We start from the raw sequence: 22,643 nt of genomic DNA, 5'->3' as shown, positions 1-22,643 counted from the left end.
AGTTCCAGTAATATTGATATACAAAATATTATGACCACCTGCTTAAAATGCTGTTGGTCCTCTGCGTGCCGCCAAAACAGCACCAACCCGACGACTCATGGATTCTATAAGACCCCAGAAGGTGTCCTGTGGTATCTGGCACCAAGACATTACCAGCAGATCCTTCAAGTTCTGTAAGTTGAGAGATGGAGCCGCTGTAGATCGGACTTGTTGGTGCAGTGCATCCCACAGATACTCAATCGGATTGAGATCTGGGGAATTTGGAGGCCAGGGCAACACCTTGAACTCTTCATCATGTTCCTCAAACCATTCCCAAACAGTGTGTGCAGTGTGGCAGAGCGCATTATCCTGCTGAGAGCGGACACTGCCATCAGGGAATACCGTTGTCATGAAGGGGTGTACCTGGTCTGCAACCATGTTTAGGTAGGTGGCACATGTCCACATGAATGGCCGGACCCAGGGGTTTCCAGCAGAACATTGCCCAGAGCATCACACTCCCTCCACTGGCCTGTTGTGTTCCCACAGTGCATCCTGTTGCCATCACTTCCCCAGGTTAACGGTGCACACATACACAGCCGTCTACGCGATATTAAAGAAACGGGACTCATCAAACCAGATGACCTTCTTCCACTGCTCTAAAGTCCAGTTTCGGCACTCACGTGCCCATTGTTATATTTATATTTTATATTGATATTGGGGTCCAGAATACCTACCTATGGCCCTGCTCCCGTGTTTGGCATCTTTGACATGAAATCTCTTGCAAGATATTCGTTATATAGTTTGTATAAACAGTATGCAAACATGAATGATATTTGAGAGCTTTGGTTAAGATTCTCAGTGAATGACGAGTTAAATGTGAGACTCCAGAAGACTTGGAATATAGAGCACAAATCATATGTATGACTTTTAGGATGCTTTTATGGCTGTTTTGTAGTACTTAATAGTCTCTGGTTTGCTTTCATTGTTTTCATTCAAAACATCTACTTTTGTGTTCCACAGAAGGAAGAAAGAACATGCAGGTTTGGAACAACATGAGGATGATTAAACGGATGATTGAACTATTTCAGCGAGACTTTAATAAGATGATGTTCTTCGTAACTTGTGTAAGCATTTGCAAGATTTGCACAAACTATGTAAATATGGCTACATTTATCGTCACAATCCTTAGAGTGCAACAGTGCTCGTTCACTTTTTCAGACGTCAGATATTTTTTCCATATGGATTTAATATGATCAAACAAACCATGAACCAAACCAGCCAGCTCCGAGGTGAATCGAAACATTACAAACTTTGATTTGAAACAAAAAAGTATTTGAATATCAGACAAAAAGAAAAAGATACAAGACTGTATTTAAGGAATATTCAGTACAAGTTAATCTCAGTCGACAGCATTTGTGTCATAATGTTGATGACCACAAATATTAATTTCGACTCGTCCCTCCTTTTCTTTAATAAAAGCACAAATGTGTGTTCCAGCGAGACACTTACAATGGAAGTCAATGGGGTCAATCTGTAAACATTAAAATACTCACTGTTTCAAAAATATAGACACAAGACATAAACAATATGTGTGTTAACATGATTTTACTGTGATCACTCCACTGAAACTGCTCTGCTCAAAGTTTCTAGTGATATTTTAATGGGAACTGATTCTGGAGAATTCACGGTTTTAGTTTTATTGGACCTTCCACTCTTGATACCGTTGATCACAGTATTATGATTAATAGGCTTCATGATTTGATTGGGATTTCTGGATCCGTCTTGGAATGGTTCTCGTCTTATCTTTCTGATGGGAGCTTCTGTGACAACAGTCCTGTCTTATGGGGTTCCTCAGGGTTCTGTTTTGGGTCCAATTCTGTTTTTGGTATATATAATTCCTCTAGGACAGATCAGCTGGTTCAGTATTGTCTCCTACCACCTATATGCTAATGATATCCAGCTGTATTGTTCCTTCAAAGTTTCTGAGTTTCACAAATTATCAGGCTTAATTGGTTGCTTGACTGACATCAACTTCCTCCAGTTAAACTCTGATCATTGCCCCTGATAAACTGTAATTCCTCAGATTAGACAGCAAATTGGTTCTTTAGGCTCCTCTGTTAAATCGAGTCTCAGAAACGTTGGTGTTGTTCTTGACAAATTAGACTGGCATTCCAAAAAGTTGGATCATAAGTGCTTTTTCCATTTGAGGAATATTTCAAAATGAAGAAGGCTGGTGTCCAAGGCTGAACTGGAGATGAGTATCCATGCTTTTATTTCTTCTCGAGTAGATTATTGTAATGCTCTTTTTATTTGTCTCAACAAAACAGCTCTTGGTCGTCTTCAGACGGTACAGAATGCTGCTGCAAGGCTCTTAACAGGAACTTTCGTCTCTTCATTGGTTGCCATTAAAGTTTAGAATACATTTCAAAGTCTTGGTGTTAACTTTCAGGGCTTTACATGGACAAGCACCGCAGTATATCTCACACCTGTTAAAGTCTTATTTATCTACTCAGAGCCTTCGATCATATGGCCAGAGATTGTTGGTGGTTCCTCACATCAGATTTAAACCGCTGTGGGGATTGATCCTTTCAAGCACATAGACTATGGAACGCACTTCTGTGGTCCTTACGTTGTATTGATTCTTTTAAAAAGCAGCTGAAGACCTTTTTATTCAGACGAGCTTTTAAGTTGGGTGTTAAGCTCTATGTTTAGATTGTTTGTTGCCATGATGACATAACGCCGTAAACCCTACACCCCTAAAACGACTGTAAAAAATTATGATTAAAATTTTTACAGCTCAAATAATACACCTGTTTTAACAGACTGAATGTAAGTGCTTTTATAAAATTATAAGCTTCACATTTCTGCCTTTTAAACACTCCAAAAATTGACCCCAGTGACTTCCATTGTAAGTGCCTCACTGGAAACTTTTTTTCAATATTTGTGTGCCTGCTGTGTATTTTTATGCTAATTAGAGTGTTGCATCATTAGCTTAGCGACATGCTACAGTCAAACTCTGCTATCAAATGTGAGTCGAGTTAGAGACTGTTAAGCCCGAGATGGAGTATGAAAATGAATGGGACAAATAGGAACGCCCAATATTGCGGATGTAGAAAAGGAAGCTACCTATGTAGGTAGTAGACAAACAAGGTTTTGGAACAGAACTCATATCTGCTATCGGGCTTATCAAGTTTATAATACATCATTTGCTCCTCTGAAAATATGTCCATTAAGTTTATTCATATGTTGCAATAGTAAATTATCAATAGCTAAAACAACTAATTTAAATGGTTTTAGTAGCAGCAGGAGCATACAAAGAATACAGTGTTTAGTAAAAGTGTGTGTGTGTGTGTGAGAGAGAGTGAGTGTGAGTGAGTGAGTGAGTGTGTGACTGTGTGTGTGTGTGACGTGTGTGTGTGTGAGAGAGAGAGTGAGTGTGTGTGTGTGTGTGTGTGACTGTGTGTGTGTGTGAGAGAGAGAGTGAGTGTGAGTGAGTGAGTGAGTGTGTGACTGTGTGTGTGTGTGACTGTGTGTGTGTGAGAGAGAGAGTGAGTGTGTGTGTGTGTGACTGTGTGTGAATGTGTGTGTGTGTGTGTGTGTGTGTGTGAGAGAGTGAGTGAATGTGTGACAGTGTGTGTGTGTGTGTGTGTGTGTGTGTGTGTGTGAGAGACAGAGAGTGAGTGTGAGTGAGTGAGTGAGTGTGTGACTGTGTGTGTGAGAGAGAGAGTGAGTGTGAGTGAGTGAGTGTGTGTAACTGTGTCTGTGTGTGAATGTGTGTGTGTGTGTGTGAGAGAGTGAGTGACTGTGTGTGAGTGTGTGACTGTGTGTGTGTGTGTGTGTGTGTGTGTGAGTGTGTGACTGTGTGTGTGTGTGTGTGTGAGTGTGTGTGTGTGTGTGTGAGTGTGTGACTGTGTGTGTGTGTGACTGTGTGTGTGTGTGTGTGAGTGTGAGTGTGAGTGTGTGTGTGTGTGTGTGTGTGTGTGTGTGTGAGTGTGTGACTGTGTGTGTGTGTGTGTGTGACGTGTGTGTGTGTGTGTGTGTGTGTGGCCCTGTAGTTCCGTCAGGTCTTTTAAAATTCAGGCCCTTGTTTCTTCAAACGCTTGTAGTCTGTTGTGACGGCCACCAACTGTGTGAGAGAGACAGAGAATACATTTAAATGTATTTAGCGTAAATTAAGACAAAACACACACACATACACAAACAGACTTACAGCCTCTGCTGCCCTCCGTGTGTCATGATCATATAAGTTTTATTTCAGAGAAAGTGTGTTTCCTTACTGATTCACCGACAGCAATGAGATCATTCCTAAGACAAATAAATAGATATTTTGTCTTGTTTTCAGAGAAATCTAACTAAATTTAGTAACATTTATGCTTATGAAAAGAAAAACAATTAGCTGATGGGGTAAGAAAAAAAAATGATTCAAAAGAACAACAAATGTATTTTTCTTACCCCTTTGGCAAATCGTTTTTTCTTGTTTTAACCTCCTGAGACCCGAGCGGGGCTGCTGTGTGCGTTTTCCATTTCCCTTTTTGATTTATAACTAGTAGCACCTAATAAACATGCAAAAAAAAATTATTCTAGAGCAAATAGTTTTCCTAAAAATTAATGTCCTCATATGTGGACAGCGGGACTATGTTCTGAAATTTTTTATAACACTAAGTTATAAAAAGTCTGTTTTTGAGACGTTACAGACATTACATCAGAAATGATCATAATTAATTCAGATTCAAAGTAATGTCCAGCATCATCCAATCACTGTCAGTCATGTTAAAATAAAATGATACATTATAAATTCTGAATCTATGTACTGATTATCATTGTCACATGTCTGTCAAACATGTTGAGTGATCCAAACATCATCTGCAGCCTGAAACTGAACTTTTGATCAGATTTTAGGAGTGAATGCACTTAACTGCATAGAGAGCTATAGGATGCTCCCTTGCTCCCTATTTAGTGAATGACTTAACCTCCAGTGTGCTGTCTGTCTGCACTGGTCTCAGAACAGTTTGAAATGCACCTTAATTTCATCCTAGATCCATATAAAGCCTCTGAAAGCAACATTTTCCAGTTTTTGGATGCATCGATTTCTTCTCAATGTGATAATGCACAGACAGTAAATATAGGCCTATAGTCCACGTATGTGGTCATTGTGTTTAACAGCATGGTGTTTTGCAATAAATTATTTAAATTTAAAAAATGGCATATCAGATGAAACTAGAGACTCTAATCTTTTGACTCAAACAGGTTTTAATGTAAAAACTTAATGAAGTTTCTTACCAGATGTAGTTTTGTTGCCGTTTCAACCAAACACAAACTCCTCTGTGATTGATGTCATGTTGTTTGGTCACATGACTCTCAACGTCAAAAGTTTAACCCTTTACGGATGGCATTTAAATTAAATTATGTCCACGAGGGGTCGCACGAGGTTAAGCATAAACCCACTAAATTTTATGACATTTCTCTGAAAAACAAGATTTAATTGTGTCATTCTGCTTCTCAAGTAATTAGTTTTGTTGTTTTAATGATGTGTAGATATTTTTTACCAGAACATAAGACAAGAATACTAAATGCTTTGCAGTGTAGATATCTTCAAAAGCCACTGAAAAACCTGTTTGCCATCTTCTAAAGCCTGTTTTACACAGACACTCTGGAACATTTCCGGAGAAGTTGCTCCAGTAAATATTCCAGCATTGCAGGATTTTGTCCATTCATAATGCCAGGCCTTTCCCGTAATCTGTGCTCGCATTCACACACATCCCGGAAAGATCCAATAAAGACTATTGGATTATTATAAAGTATGTGTTTTGTGGGACCACAGTGGAAGTGTTTACATTCTTTTGAACAACATGGCGGGCGATCTGACATCAGGTGTCGATGTGAAATGTTGTTTATTTATGCTCTAATGACGATCGTGACTTCTTTGAGATGTGTTCATGCAATAAGGAATATGCTGGAGGAAAAATCTGAGATATATTGGAAAATATGAATTCATCATATATAGAGGAACCACCAACAATTTTCTATAGCACACACACACACACACACACACACACACACACACACAGAAAAAAACACCATCTGTGCATCTGTTTTGTGAAAAGGTCTCGGAGCATCTGGTTTGATGCCAGTGTGTTCACTTTTCCAATCCGTGACAGCAGACATATATTTTCATATTCTCATTGATTATTTTTCTCTGCCTCTCTCTCATTACGATTATTGTCGAGACACCAGCAGAATCTGGATTTGTGACCTTTGGCTGATCTTGAGAATTAAACATGTTGAGTCGTGACCTTTCATGAGCCCGAACTTGAACTTCCTTCCAAACCTCCAAACACACACGCACACATCAGATGCCGTCTCCTCTCAGGCACTCTATCACACATTCTCTATGTCTGTGTTCATTAATACTTTCATTAGTCGTTTGAGGAGATCAAGATGTTTTGCTGTTTCAAATGAGAACCCACTAAAATATTAATTATTCCTTCTAAGCAGACGTGAACAAACACTTAACACATCCTTTAAGGGATAGTTCACGCAGAAGTGAAAATTGTCATTATTTACTCACTCTCATGTCATTATAAACCCGTTTGGCCCTAGCTCTTCTTGTTGTATTCATCATCATGAGTTCATTAGAAAAGCAGTGATGGCCGATTCGTGACTGATTCGTACTTTTCAATAAATCAGATCATTCAGTTCACAAAACCTCTGAATGACATTGGTGGACAAAGTGCAAAGTTCTTGGCTCATTTACAAAGTTGCTTACTTGAGATCCACAGCAACCGATTCATTGAATCAGTGAGTTGTTTACTCAAGAACCTCTGCTGCGATTGGATCAGTCTGAGTCACGAGCAAATCATTAAGTCTGTTTTGCCCTCCGGCTCATCAGTTCATTAACCTTGTGCGACACCGCGTCCACATGCGTGGACGTTGTATTTTGGCTTCGCTATATTCCCAACGCATAATTTAAATGAATTTATACTGACTGAATACTGTTCACAAGACTCTACAGTGTCATTTAAGGGTTAAACTGCTGGTGCACCAAGTCACGTGACACAACAACATGACGTTGATTTCTATGAAGTGCTTCTACGGATGCAGAGCCAACAAAAGTGCCTCTTGTAAGAAATCTCTTTACGTTTTTTCATTGAAACCTGTTTGGTTGTAAAGAGGAGAGTCTCTAGTTTCGTTTGATATGCCGCATTAAAAAATAGATTCATTTTTCGCACATCAGCACGCTGATAAACATGATGTCCACATACGAGGATTTTGGGACATTATTCCCTCAAAAGTAAAAAACATTTTAGTTATTTTGAACTTTCACATTGAACACATCTGGGGGTCATTTTGCTTCTGTGGGTCATCTTTGGGGCTTTATATGGAGTTAGGATGAAAATAAGGTGCATTTCAAACTGTTCTGAGACCAGTGCAGACAGACAGCACACTGGAGGTTAAGTCATTCACTAAATAGGGAGCAAGGGAGCATCCTATAGCTCTCTATACAGTTAAGTGCATTCACTCCTAAAATCTGATCAAAAGTTCAGTTTCAGGCTGCAGATGATGTTTGGATCACTCAACATGTTTGACAGACATGTGACAATGATAATCAGTACATAGATTCAGAATTTATAATGTATCATTTTATTTTAACATGATTGACAGTGATTGGATGATGCTGGACATTACTTTGAATCAGAATTAATTATGATCATTTCTGATGTAATGTCTATAACGTCTCATAAAACATGAATAATCATCACTCCTGGATACATAATAAACAATTTGATGAAAAAAAATCTGACTTGCTTAAAATTTCACGACTTAGTCCCGCTGTCCACATATGAGGACATTAATCTTTAGGAAAACTATCTTCTCCAGTTCTCAAGTTAATTAATCTCTAAATGGGGAATATTATCAGTCAATAACGACTTCAACTTTTTAACATTGAAATCTCCGATTCCATTCATTGTAAATGCATGAAAAAGAGCGACCTGTGCATTCTTTAAAATTACTATTTTTTTGGAATGACATGAGGGTGAGTAAATGATGTCAGAATTTTGAGTCTGAGCTATTCGTTTCATTCGGCCGTCTTTGAAATATTCCATGTCCCGTTTCCATCAGAAATTGTCGAAGGCTCACCGATGTGTTTGCTAAAGTGCCGCTCGATGTTTTCTCCTGTCATTGTCTGAAATTAAACTCTCAAGCGTGCTGGATGTGTTTCAGCTGATCCAAGAACAGCAGGGATGACGGATCTGTCTGCGCTGTCAGTCTCAAACTGATCACAGAGCAGTCACCGAGCTGTTTACCTTGTACTGATGGGTCGGGCCAAGTTTGTTCCATGGTTCAGGGTTATTCTTCCTGTCCCAGCTGACAGAATGAGGGTACGGCCAGACCGAGAGAGAGAGAGAGAAAAGAGAGCATGTAAAAAAAAAAAATGCTTGAAAAGAGAGAGAAAGAGGGAGGAAAACAGACACAGAGGAGGATGAGGGTGAGTGAGTGTAAAGGAGGCTAAAAATGAAGGAGGGTAATTATCAATCAGGGTGAAGGAGGGCAGATTTTTGGCAGATTGCCGAACTTCATTAAGCGATGTTTGTTTCTCACAGAGCAGCAGAACAGAAACACGAAACATGAACACAAACAAAACAAACAACACACAGTGCTTGAAGATCACCGAATGTAGAACAGAATTATGTTTGGGTTTCCAGTAAATAGGAGTTATTCTTGATAACAGGTGCTTTTGATGTTTTAAAATGGTAAATTTCTGCATGATTTGAACATTTTATCAGACAAATCATTTGTTTAAGTAGGCCTGTTAATAAATTGCATAGTAAACTGGTAGACCCACTATAGAGCACAACAGTCTGGTTCCGAAAGTAACAATCCCAGTAATTTTTTCCATAGAGAACTGCCAATCTACCAATCAGAGAACTGCATCAAAAGAGCTCCGCCCACTCCCATTATGCACTGTGAATGATGCACTCATGTCGCTCTCCCTTCACTCTCAAACTACATATACAGAATATTTCTATATATCAGAATATTTTGCAGAAAGCTTAACCCTTATGTGTTAATTTAAAAAAGTTACTCAGAGGTCCTAAAAAACTGCCATAATAATATTATATATTAATATTATTTTCCACTTTCAATAAGTAAATTTTTTTTAAAACATCAGTCCTGATCATAACTACCAAATATTCATTCATTTTCAGGATTTTAACACTTTAAATGCCAGTTTGTTTACATAATGCCACTGTTGTTGTTTTTAAACACACACACAAATTTCTCAATACACACATACAAAACACACTCTGACATCCATACCAACACACACACACAATTTTAGCTGCATTATTCAACTGGCCTGCAGTGCTCTATAATACAGCAAACAGAAAATAGGGAAAAAGCATGTATTTGCTCCATAGGCTAAACATGAGAAAAATGGCGCCATCTGGTGGAAATTATTTAAAATGTACATTTAGAAGTCAGGGCTCATGATTCATGATTTTATGCTTTAATGGCACTGGGGTCAAATATTGCAGTTTTAATGGGTTTCAATAGGGACATTTTTGTCCTGAAGGTCCTGAGTGTAACTATTTTGGCTTGTTAATAGTTCTTAGAATATCAAAATCCACAAAAGGAGGTAGATCCTTTTCCTATTTGGCTCCTAAACTATGGAATAGTCTCCCTAACACTGTTCGGGATGCAGACACACTCACTCAGTTTAAGTCTAGACTAAAGACTCATCTATTTAGTCAGACATACACCTAATTTATCCTTCAACTCACAATTAGGCTGCTTTTGTTAGGTCTTCCAGAACCAGAAACCAGAAACATTGATCGTGATCTATAACTCTGCAATAAATTGAATGGCATCTACGCTAATATTATTCTATTTGTTTCCATGTCTCAACCTTGGGACTCCTATCCTGAGGTCACCAGAACCGGCTGGATCCAGCTCTGGTCCTGCTTGGTGTTGGACTCCACTGCTATGTGTCACTGAGTGATGATGACTAAATGCAGCCGGTGCCAGCCAGACATCACTTCAGTCTATTACGATGGACTTCAGAGGATGAACTGATGCCAACTCCAACCATAAGATATGGGATCATTTATATGTCATTGCCCGAACCTTGGACTTAGGATAGACCTCACCGAAATTACCGGCCAGGTTGAACTCCGATGCTCCTCACTGATCTCTGCCTGCATCACCTTGATCTATTGACGGACTACACTCTTATAATGGAATACATAAACTATCAATTAATTGCCAATAAAACCCTTCATCAGCCAAATAACAAGGACAATGCATCTATGTGAACTTCTGCAGTTAATCCAGGATGAACTTCAAAGACATTAGTCATTAATCTTACAGTTACTGGTCCTTAACACTAATTTTAAACCATGACCTGCACTATACATAAGTAATATTGGCATTATATTCATGATGTTAGTCAGAGGGGAACTGGCCCCCACAGTGAGTCTGGTTTCTCTCAAGATTATTTTTCTCCATTAATCAACATCTTATGGAGTTTTGTGTTCCTTAACACAGTCACCTTCAGCTTGCTCACTGGGGTTACAAATACAATTATTATTTAATTACTTATTTTTAAACATAATTTACAATCGTATTTTAATCAAACTACACAATAATGACTCTAAGACTTTATAGATATTACAGTTTCATTTTCTGTAAAGCTGCTTTGAAACAATGTGTGTTGTGAAAATCACTATACAAATAAAAATGACTTGAAATGACTACACAGTGTATTATAGATGTATTATAGATGTATTATAGATGTATTATAGGAACTGAGGTTGAAATATAAAAATTCCCCCAAAAATACACACCTTTGGAAAAATTTACACCACTGGCATTAACAGCCAAAATGTTCGAAAAAACAAAAATGAAAAAGACAAAAATGTCCCGAAGGTCGCACAAGGGTTACATTTATATTGTTCTATACTTATAATCAACAACTTAAAATCAATAGTTTTATATATTTCTATTGTTTTTAATTCAATTACATCATTCACAATGCTTCATGGGACTGTAGTTCATTCCCTGATTAAAGACGGTAAGTACACAGTCTTGTATCTTTTGTCTGATTATTAAATGCTTTTTTGCTTCAAAACAAAGTTCATGATGTTGTGATTCTCCTCAGAGCTGGTTGCTTTTGTTCATGACTTTCAACTCTTTTATGAAGGATTTCATGAAATCGCTAAAATTTGCACCTTTTGATTTCTAAAGTTTTCCCCCCTTCTATCTAGGAAGTCCTCTTCTGTTGTTGGTTTGTGAGAATGGCTCACCTGACATGAGGCCCAAGAGCGAGTCGGATCAGGTAGACAGACGCTCCGCTCACACCCAGAAACATGAAGATAAACTGAGGGACGAGCTGTAAGAAGAAGAGCCAAAAAAATCATGTCAGTGTGTGTTTGTGTGTATGTGTGTTCGTGTGTTTGTGTGTATGTGTGTGTATTTGTGTCTGTGTGTGTTTGTGTGTGTGTGTGTGTGTGTGTGTGTGTGTCTGTGTGTGTGTATGTGTATTTGTGTCTGTGTGTGTTTGTGTGTGTGTGTGTGTGTATGTGTATTTGTGTCTGTGTCTGTTTGTGTGTGTGTCTGTGTGTATGTGTGTATTTGTGTGTGTTTATTTGTGTCTGTGTGTGTGAGTGTGTGTATTCGTGTCTGTGTGTGTGAGTGTGTGTGTGTGTATGTGTGTGTGTGTGTATTTGTGTCTGTGTGTGTGTGTGTGTATTTGTGTCTGTGTGTGTGTGTGAGTGTGCGTGTGTATGTGTGTGTATTTGTGTGTTTATTTGTGTCTGTGTGTGTGAGTGTGTGTATTCGTGTCTGTGTGTGAGTGTGTGTGTGTATTTGTGTCTGTGTGTGTGTGTATTTGTGTCTGTGTGTGTGTGTATTTGTGTCTGTATTTGTGTCTGTGTGTGTGTGTGTGTTTGTGTATTTGTGTCTGTATTTGTGTCTGTGTGTGCGTGAGTGTGTGTGTGTGTGTGTGTGTGTGTATTTGTGTGTATTTGTGTCTGTGTGTGTGTATTTGTGTGTGTGTGTTTGAGTGTGTGTGTGTGTGTGTGTGTGTGTATTTGTGTGTATTTGTGTGTATTTGTGTCTATGTGTGTATGTGTATTTGTGTGTGTGTGTGTATGTGTGTGTTTGTGTGTGATTGTGTGTGTGCTACAGCTCGGTTTCTATCAATCCACATCAGTTCGGTATTGTACTCCTGCATTAAATTTTGTAACCGTTCGCCCCTCTTCTTCAAAATAAACTGTCCTAGCGGGTAACACTCTCGCTCACGGTGCTGTACTGTACTACCCTGCCCTCTCTCATCCACTAGAGGCCAAAAGTGCGCAAGGGATGGATGTTATTTAGAATGTTACAAATGGCTATTTCTATTTAAATAAATGTATTCTTAAAATGTTCTGTTTGTCCAAGAATCCTCTTGCAGCAATGCAGGTCTTTGGTATTTAGAAGCTGCAAGTTTTGGACCTGTGAGGAGTCTGTTTCTCAAACTAGAGACTGTGATTTACTTGTGTTTTTGTTGTGCATCTGGCCGTCCACTTCCCTCTCTATCCTGATTAGAGATTCTTTTTTAAAAACAGTAATGCATGAATAGCCTTCATCTCTCTAAAACAACAGACTTTAGGAGAAAATACAATTTCAGTAGAAATGTGTTTCTTTTTGTCTATTTTTAAAACAAATATTTGACTTGCAGGTGTAAAACAACTTGTAAGAACTCAATACCTCAGCAAACGGGGAAAAAACCCACTGTATTGTGATTTCCGCATGGCAGCGCCACCATTTTTAATTGTTCTAATAATAAGAAACATTTCTTGAGTACCAAATTAGCACTTTATAATGCTTTTGTAAGGAATTGGTGACGCAGTATATGTTTGCCATCACGGGTAAAGAAAAACATTGAATAAATATCACTTAAAACAATTATTTCAAACTGTAATAATAATTTGCAATTAATGATTTTGACAGTATTTTTGATAAATTTAATGCATCCTTGGTGAAAGGAATCATCAATTTCTTTCAAGAATAAAAATGTCTTTGTGTTCTAAAAATGGACGTGTATATACTATATATAATAGAATTTTCATTAAGTAACTTGTATTGAAATTACTTGAGTAGTTTTTCGTCAAACTACTTATTTACTCTTACTTGAGTCATAATATTTCTCAGTAATTCTATTTGTACTCAAGTGAATTATTTCTACTGTAAAAGTACTTTTACTTAGATAAAAAAATAAATCAGTACTCTTTCCAACACTGCCTAACCGTGAGTGGAAGTGATGCCCCCTTTTGGAGTAACCCCGCCCAATTTTGGAGTATCCCTGCCCTATTTTGGAGATCCCGCCCCCATTTGGAGATCTCCAGTCTGCAGCTATACCTACTTGGATTTTTCTAATCGCACGACTTTGAACGTGCAATATGCACCTGGCATTAACTGCACTAATTAGTTGGTCCACATCCACTAGGTGGCAACACTCGGTCATGAAGGAGTGCAAGAAGAAGATGTAAAGAAATAGTCCAGTATCTTATAGCAGTCATAGCATGAATACAGTCCAGAACTTTCCTGTTTAATGTCACTGTCATCTCTGTTTGTGTACATGAGGTCTTGTTGTAATCCAAAAGTAACTAAAAGTAAATTACTTTACTTTTATTTAGTGATGTTTGGAATAAGTTACGGATGACATTTTTAGTGAGTAATTGCTCATTTGTAACAGAATGCATTTTTAAAGTAACCCTCCTCTCTCTGATGTGAGGCAGATAGTAAAGTGAAGGAACACACACACACACACACACACACTGAGTCTCTCGCTCTACACACTCTTTTATGCATTAGGGAGAGATGCTGTGTGTGTCTGGATTGAGTGGACAAGGACACAGTAAATAGTGTGTGTGTGTGTGTGTGTGTGTGTGTGTGCTACAGCTCACTGCCGATCACACTGATTGACAGGATCACACACTTCCTACTGGGAGACCTCAGAGTGTGTGTGTGTAAATGATGACAGGGATTAGAATAGAAATAAATATTAAGAAGAAATGTGAGGCATCAACTCACATGCCTGAATAGCCACGTTTTGAGAGACACGTAGACAGAGTTTTAGCCTTAAGTTGTCAAAATCTTCCCTCCTTTAAAATGTATTTGCATAATCCCCCAGGGGTTACTGGTGGATATTCAAATGAGCTTATCAAACATGCTTTAGCGTCGTAAGCCAAACGTTTGTGTGGATTCAGGAGTGTGATTTCTTGCCAAACTCGATCCTGATGGTCATGATGATGTTTGAAGCATTATATGTCAAATGTGAAAAAAATTCTAACAGTAACTTTTTTACTCTTTTGAATGTAAAATGCTGTACTGTGGATACAAAATGTTTGCTGAACACATCTGAGAGACAGGAGCAATTAATGTATAAACATTGACAATATACATAAACACATATAATGTGGCACTTTGCTCTCTTGTTCACGAGTGTCATATTCAGTGTTCACACGTCTGAGCGAGGAAACATCAAGCGTTTTTATTTATTTGTGAAGTCACACTGGTTAGTCACTATAACACCTGTGTGGCCATGAGAGAGCGACAGATTTAACAACATCTGCTGCAACAGCTGCTTCTGACCTGCAACAACTTATAAACATAAACTTTATTTAGTGCCTATCGAAGATCTTTCAACCAATCTTGTGGAGAAACATGGCATCTCTCATTGAAAGGCTTTGATTGCACAATAAACACAGGTTGTCAAAAACAGACTTTACCTTAAAGGATTAGTTCACCCAAAAATGAAAATTCAGTCATTGTTTACTCACCCCTGTGTTGTTATAACCCTATATGACTTTCTTTCTTTTTCTGAACACAAAGGGAGAAATTGTGAAGAAATGTTGTGCTCAGTGATGTCATACAATGGCAGTTTATGGTGACCACCTCTTCAAGCTTCAAAAGAACACAAAAGTATAATTCAGAAGTCTAATAAATTATTCATGAGACTCATGATTGTTATGAAAGCATACAATAAGATTTGGTGAGAAACAATCTGAAATCTAACGTATTATTTAGTGAAAATGTTCACTGACCATTGATCTCCTGTGTGTGTTCATGATAGGACATGAGAGCAAAAAGTTCACGAAGCCCCCTCGCGACACTGGGGCGTTCAAGTGAAAACCCGTTTTGTTTATCTAAAAACAGGTCCTCCACAGTGATAGTGACAACAGAACACAACACAGCTAAGAATTGATGCATTTCTATGCCCAGCCTTATTTTTTTTTAACAGAGTACTCTGAAATCAGAAACATAGATGAGGCTACAGGCAGCCACAGTCATACTGTGTCCTAACCTGACGGCAAAAGACACGAGATAAAAGGTATATTTTCTATGTCAATCAGAGTTTTTGTTCTAATCAGCAGTGACGAGCAACAGTACACTCTACTGATCGCTTGTTTTCTATTTTCAGCATTGCGCGGGTAACTCTGTTCACTGTGAACTGGCACCGGTCCAAAAATTCTCAAACAATAAGGCTGGGCATAGAAATGCATCAATTCTTGTATTACAAACTCTTTAGACTTGTTTAGTAAGTTCTGTTCTCTGTTTTGTGCAGCTGTGTTGTGTTCTGTTGTCACTATCGCTGTGGAGGACCTGTTTTTAGATAAACAAAACGAGTTTTCTCTTGAACGCCCCAATGTTGCGAGGGGGCTGTGTGAACTGTTGCTCTCGTGTCCTATCATGAACGCACACAGGAGATCAACGGTCAGTGAACATTTTCACTAAATAATACATTAGATTTCAGTTTGTTTCTCACCAAATCTTATCGTATGCTTTCATAACAATCATGAGTCTCATGAATAATTTATTAGACTTCTGAATTATACTTTTGTGTTCTTTTGAAGCTTGAAGAGGTAGTCACCATAAACTGCCATTGTATGACATCACTGAGCACAACATTTCTTCACAATTTCTCCCTTTGTGTTCAGAAAAAGAAAGAAAGTCATATAGGGTTATAACAACACAGGGGTGAGTAAACAATGACTGAATTTACATTTTTGGGTGAACTAATCCCTCTAAATAAAACCTTAAAGGAATAGTTAATCTAAAAACGAGCATTCTGTCACAGAATGTTATCCTCAGTCAGTATTCACTTTTAATGCTTCTTTTATACACACAATGAAAGTGAATGTTAACTGGGGCTCAAGACACTTTTATGTCTTTTTTTTTTTTATCTTGGACAATCTGCCTAACATCTCCTGTTGTGTTCCACAGAAGCAAGAAAGTCATACAGGTTTGGAACAACATAAGGGTGAGTAAATGATGAGAAAATTGCCATTTGTACAGTAAGTGAACTATTCCTTTTAACATTTATAGTAAAATAGTTATAGTGAAATCTATATGCTGTCAAATGTTACAGTTCACTGTATTTGATAAATTACATAAAATTCAAATGTTTAAAATGTGTTAATGGTACACACATGATAGTTCACTGTTGTGTTTATATAACAGTCAATTATCTAGTTTTGGTGGCCCACCAAAGAATTAACAGAAGAATTTGGATCATCACTAATTTACTAATGAAGCAATAGCTTTTTTTTTGTCACATGCATTTGAAAAGCATTTTTGTGATGCTTACATTGAAAAATTGGACAACAATAAACAAATAAAATAGGAAATTAATAGAAATGCACACAAAACAAGCGTCTGTTGGACAAACATATTAAACAGTATTACACTGATGTGGCATTACTTTTCTCAATAGATAACGAGTCTTTCACTGCAATCATTGACAAGTGTTTTCATTGTTGAAGGGAAGATTATTCTGACTATCAAAATGTAATCAAATATAATTCAGTTCCAATTGCATGAATGAAATGCATCTCACCCCCGGATGCCTCTTTGCGTGCCGGAACAGAGTTTTCAGCATGTTCATGTTCAGCTAACAAAAGTCAGAGTGAGAGAAAGACTCTGTTTGTTCAGTAATGAGGTCAGAACTATTATTCAACCAACAGAGTGGGCATCAACAGACTGGCAGTGCCCACCCCCCGAGACCCAAATAGCGATTAGTGAGTTTAGTTAGTTAAAGCAGGCACATAACTCTTCTAAAACCAGCAGATATCAAACATTACCTTTGGCTCTTATGACTGGATAAAGTTGTGATGTAATTAGCATTGGCTTTAATTTAACATATCTAATGTAGCACCTTATTTTCATCCTAACTCTATATAAAGCCTCTGAAAGCAACATTTTCCGGCTTTTGGATGCATACAGTAATACAAAATAAAATATAACAAAATGCAGTGAAATGGCCCACAGATGTGTTAATGCTGAAAGTTGTTCAAAATAACTAACATGTAGGGCATCACCGTGACAACCGCCCCGACGTGGTGGTAGAGTGCCACCGGCGGTTATGCACATGATGTAAACATATCAACTTACATAAAAGACCTGATGAAACTGATGAAAATTCCTGAAAAAAGTATTACATCTTTAGTATCTGTGTTGTGGATTTTTGTCATAGGGGCATATTAATTTTCAGTTTTTTAGAGACTTGACTTGACTTGATTTTGCACTACAGAGCGCAGTAACGGTGTATTCAAAAGATACGCATTTAGCATGCAACTCAAGCCAAACTAACATGTTTTTTCTACTTTTGAGGAAATGCAGTACAAGTTTCCACATATGTGGACATCATGTTTATCAGCGCACTGACACAAGAAAAATGAACGGATTGTTTAATGAGGCATATCAAATGAAACTAGAGACTCTCCTCTTTACAACCAAACAGGTTTCAGTGAAAAAAGTTAAAGAGATTTCTTACCAGAGGCACTTTTGTTGGCGCTGCACCCGTAGGAGCACTTCAAGGAAATCGATGTCATGTTGTTGTGTCACGTGACGCGGTGCGTCAGAAGATTAACCCTTAAATGACATTGTAGAGTCTTGTGAACAGTATTCAGTCAGTATAAATTCATTTAAATTATACAGTGCATATAGCAAAGGCAAAAATACAACGTCCACGCATGTGGACGCAGGGTTGCACGAGGTTAACTCACAAAAGGAGATCACGCTGCTGTTACGCATCTAATAAAAGCAGAGAATGATCAAGGTTTGGACACGCTACATTGTGTTTGAATAACACCTGTTACACATCAGTGCGATACATGGACAACACTGATTAAAAAAGTTTAAATATTAGCGACAGTTAAAATAATTTAATATGATCTTTTACTACTATGCTAGCTTCTACTATGCTAGCTTCAGCAACTTTGAGAACTTGGCAGCGTGATACTACAGATATTGTTAACGTTTGTAAGACAAATTGCTTGCTTTATGTTTCTCATTTGTAAGTAGCTTTGGATAAAAGCATCTGTCAAATCACTAAATGTAAATGTAAATGTGTTGATAAATAAATAATCATTGTGAAATATTGATCCAGAGGTCCAGTATGGAAGTATTTTAATGATAAATGTCTTTGTAAATAAAAAGCACACTGAATTGCACTAAAAATATAAAGGCATTTTTTAACCTATGCAGTTTCACATGGTTGTATATTTAAGCTGTGAATATTTCACATTTTGCACATAATTTCATCGTTCAAAATTCAATAATAAATATTTGCCTTCCAAAGTTCAGTTTAAAAATATTCAGGTTTTATTAAAAAAAAAAAAAATCTTCATTATTTAACAAGTAATATTCACTCCATTACATATCGCTTTGCAAATTCGCCTCAAAAATGTCAGTGGTTAAAATTAGGTTGAGTAAGAACAATAAAATTATGCATTTCCTTTGCGATTTTATGCTATTTTTATCTTTTTTACATGTACATTGCTGCATTTTAGCATTAAGTTGCATATACAAATAAGCACATTTTTGAAATTCAGAACCTACACTTCTATAAGCTGAAACATGAAGACAATATGAGAATGTGACATAAATTGGAGGCAGAATGCTGCCATCTGGTGAACAAAATATAAATAACATGACTTGTAAACTATGTCATGCCAGTAACAGCCAGTAGATGACTGTAGACACATACTGTGTAGTCTGATGACTTGTTGTAACCTAATTTTATATTTTATCTCAAGATATGCATTTGGATATATTTTTAGACATTATCAAACTATTATTTGTCAAATTTTAGCATTTTAAATTTGATTTGAAGTGTCAGTTTTTGCAGTTAATGTCATTATGCTGCAATCAAACCTGACCATGGTGTTACAAAGAGAAAACGCAGAATAAGCATTTTTCTACCAATCATTTATTTCAAACTAATAACTCAAAGTAAATGCACAATAATGTCAAGAAAATCAACATCAAGAAACAGAACTGAACTGCAAAATTCTGAAAATTCAATTAGAGAATAAAACAGGAGAATCAGAGTAAATATTCTGCAATTTCAAACTTTCTATAGTTTTTGCTAATGTGTGTGAGTGTGTGTGTGTGTGAGTGTGTGTGAGTGTGTGTGTGTGTGTGTGTGTGTGTGTGTGTGAGTGTGTGTGAGTGTGAGTGTGTGTGTGTGTGTGTGTGTGTGTGTGTGTGTGTGTGTGTGTGTGTAACCATGTTTATACTACATTGCGGGGCCCAGCCAGCGGTCCCCAAGAGGGAAATGGCTTATTAAACATACTAAACTATGTTTTTTTGAAAATGTAAAAATGCAAAAAGGTTTCTGTGAGGGTTAGGTTTAGGGGTAGGGTTAGGGTTAGGGGATAGAAATTATCGTTAGATCTGTATAAAATCCATAAAATGCATGGAAGTCTATGGAGAGTCCCCAAAATGATATAAAACATGGTATGTGAGTGTGTGGGTGCTTTTGTGTGTGTGTGTGTGTGTCAGATTGCTTTCATCAACTGAAAAGCAACAGATGACTTGAAATTCCAACAATGACCAAAAGATAGCTGTAGAGCTGTAAGTGTGTGTGTGTGTGTGTGTGTGTGTGTGTGTGTGTGAGAGTGGGTGTGTATGTTTTGCACTGAGGATGTTTTAGAGTCTCACCCTGTAATTTCTGTCTGTTTTTTTTTTTTTTTTTTTTTTTTTTTTGCATTGTGGTTGATTTATTGATTGTATTTGACAGATAAAAAATTGCTCGTTTTTTTTGGTCTTTCCCATTAATGTTCAATTTTTTTATGGTCAGATAGCAAATGAAGGAAACATCAGCAAGTCATTTACTTCTCAGATAAAGGAAACCATTTTTATTAAATGAGGACAATTTGTATCAGTCAAAAATGACCAAATACCAAATTTTGGTGAACTCTGACATGCGAATCCATATGACCAGAGAATGCTTGACCAATAAAAGATCGAACGTCACATGCTGACCCCTTGGCTCAATTCAAAGAATACATATTTCAAAGCTGCGTGTTTTATTGTTGCAGGAAAGTGAGTCGACAGAATATTTTTACACTTTGAATCTAATATTTTTTGTTGATTTGTGATGTATTATTTAGTTACACCAGAAGCCCTCCCACATGACATCATATCCTGGTCCGATAAACTTTTGCATGCTCAAAGCCTAGTGTGACCGTCCTTTAAAACGTCTGAATGTCATTGCATTAGATAACAAAATTCTCTATCAAAGTAAGTGGCATTTATTTGAAAGAAAAATTGCACGTGCACACTTTCCAAATGTTTTGACGAAAATACTTTTCTTAGGTTTGAAAATAAACATATTCAATGTAAATTTTACCCCTTCTCTACAAGATCATCTTCAAACTTGTCAAGAGGCAATTAAAACTTCATACCACTGTTAATATACAGTAAGTCTTCTACGCATTATCCTACAGACATTTTAATGCAGGTGACTTAATGCAGAAGTTTCACACTTCTCAGTATCTTAAAACTGAGCCAATTTCTGTCTTTGAAAAAACAACAACTTTTAAATGGTTGATGGAAAAACCCTCGGCGTTATGAGTGCACATTAGCCGCTCTGCTAAGTGACAGGATGCTGTTGGTAATTCAGTTTTGAGAACAATACATTCTGTTCCTATCACGCCTGAAAAAACACATGTATAAATAAAAGACAGAGAGGAACGCAGGAAAAATCACCTCTCCGAGTAATGCCATGAATAATGTGGGCATGTTATCGCAAGATGTTATCGCTGCTTTTTACAGTCCAGCGGGATAATGAATTTATCACTTTATAGCAAAATCCATAATGGAATTATCTGAAGGTGTTGTGTTGAGAAGTCATTGCAAACTGAATAATTTGTCTTTTTGCATCTATCTCACACATTCAAACACACAGTTCAGTAATGACAGCCTGCAGGTATCATTACAGTCTGACTGAAAATTAAAAATATATCTGTTCTCTCAAATTGCCTCTTGTGCTGTTGGAGGAACATCTAACTGCTCTCAAGGAGTAACCAACCCTGCTCCTGGAGATCCCAACCAAACACGCCTGCTCCTCCTGTTCCATCACTTTGAGTTTAATAAGTTCTCAAAACCGTTTGTGAGACTTGTAAACACAGACTCAGTGTTTTTTGTGGCTGGTTATGTGGTCAGTCAGGTCATCGTTCGGGTGTAAAGTCAGTAGAAAAGCGGGTCGGTTCTGAGAACACCAGCAGCAGTTCAGTGATTCAGAGCTCTAATGGCGGTTCTGAAGAGAAGTTTCCTCTCTATATCTCTCCATATTTTTCTTTCATGGTCTCCCATATTGCACAATCAATTCTCAGTAGTGATATATATATGTGAGGATCCGTGAGCAACGGTGTTTCTGATGTAGTGGACTCAGTGTGGGCTATAGGCAGCCAGTGATCTGTGTCATACTCAGGGTTTTATTATTTGCTGAAGTTAATATTATTGATATTATGTTTCTTTGGAGAGGAAAGACCCCTGATGCGACAGATGTCTTTCATTTAAAGAAACACACTCAGTATCTTCCATCATAACATACAGAGCTGAAGAGGACAAATCAAGCCTTTACAGTTCCTTATAGTTCTCATCCCATCCCTCCTTTTATCTTGTCTCTCTTCTTCTCGTCTCATTTCTCACATCATCTCTTCTTATCTTTTATTCTCATCTGGTCTCTTTTCTTGGTGTCTTTTTTCTTCACATCTCATCTTTTTTTTCTCATGTAGTTCATTTTCTTATTTTGTCCCTTTTTTGTCTCATCTCTTCTCACATTGTCTCTTTTAATCTCTTTTTTTTCTCATCTTGTCTTTTCATCTCTTCTCATTTCTTATGGTCTCTTTTCTTCACATCTCATCTCTTCTCATTTTGTCTCTTTTCTCATGTAGTCTCTTCTCTATTGTATTCTTTCTCTACCTTACTCATCCTTCTTTCCTCTGTGCATTTTGCACAGATGCTCATCTTGTCCTCACCTGAATGAACAATGAACAATAATATGATGCCTGAGACCGAATCGTTCATAAATGAACAGTACATATAAAGGTGTGTGTGTGCGTGTGCGTCTGTGTGCATGTGCATCTGTGTGCGTGTGTGTGTCTGAGTGTGTGTGTGTGTGTGTGTGTGGTTCTCAGGGAAGTGCTTGTAGAGGTGGTCCAGTGTAAGATCAGCTCAGCAGCTCCACTCGCTCTCACATTATTCTTCATTTACAACAAGTCGAAGTACAGCGCCCTCATGCCTCTCACAACAAACTGAAATTTGTGTGTGTGTGTGTGTGTGTGTGTGTGTGTCTGTGTGTGAGTGTGTGTGTGTGTGTGTGTGTCTGT

General features: G+C 37.6%; 1 protein-coding gene across 2 annotated transcripts in view; it reads right to left on the bottom strand.

Annotated features, from left to right (window-relative positions):
* LOC127445798 (cytochrome c oxidase subunit NDUFA4-like) overlaps positions 1-16,910 on the bottom strand; it is a 143,496-nt gene extending 126,586 nt beyond the window's left edge. The window contains exons 1-4 of one of the 2 annotated variants that reach the window (XR_007898043.1): positions 16,862-16,910; positions 11,286-11,371; positions 8,286-8,346; positions 2,857-4,105 (exon numbers count right to left, since the gene is read on the bottom strand). Coding sequence is in view for 1 of the 2 variants with exons in the window: in XM_051706132.1 (XP_051562092.1) it covers positions 4,049-4,105; positions 8,286-8,346; positions 11,286-11,371; positions 16,862-16,909 (252 nt within the window). In the remaining variant the exon portion in view is untranslated. Of the gene's footprint in view, positions 1-1,053; positions 4,106-8,285; positions 8,347-11,285; positions 11,372-16,861 lie in introns of those variants that run through there. The other variant, XM_051706132.1, reaches the window with a different exon arrangement.
* Between the last annotated feature and the right edge of the window lie 5,733 nt (positions 16,911-22,643).

Source organism: Myxocyprinus asiaticus, chromosome 9, assembly GCF_019703515.2.
Source record: "Myxocyprinus asiaticus isolate MX2 ecotype Aquarium Trade chromosome 9, UBuf_Myxa_2, whole genome shotgun sequence".
Lineage (NCBI taxonomy): Eukaryota > Metazoa > Chordata > Actinopteri > Cypriniformes > Catostomidae > Myxocyprinus > Myxocyprinus asiaticus.
This window is presented reverse-complemented; position numbering and strand designations above follow the sequence as displayed.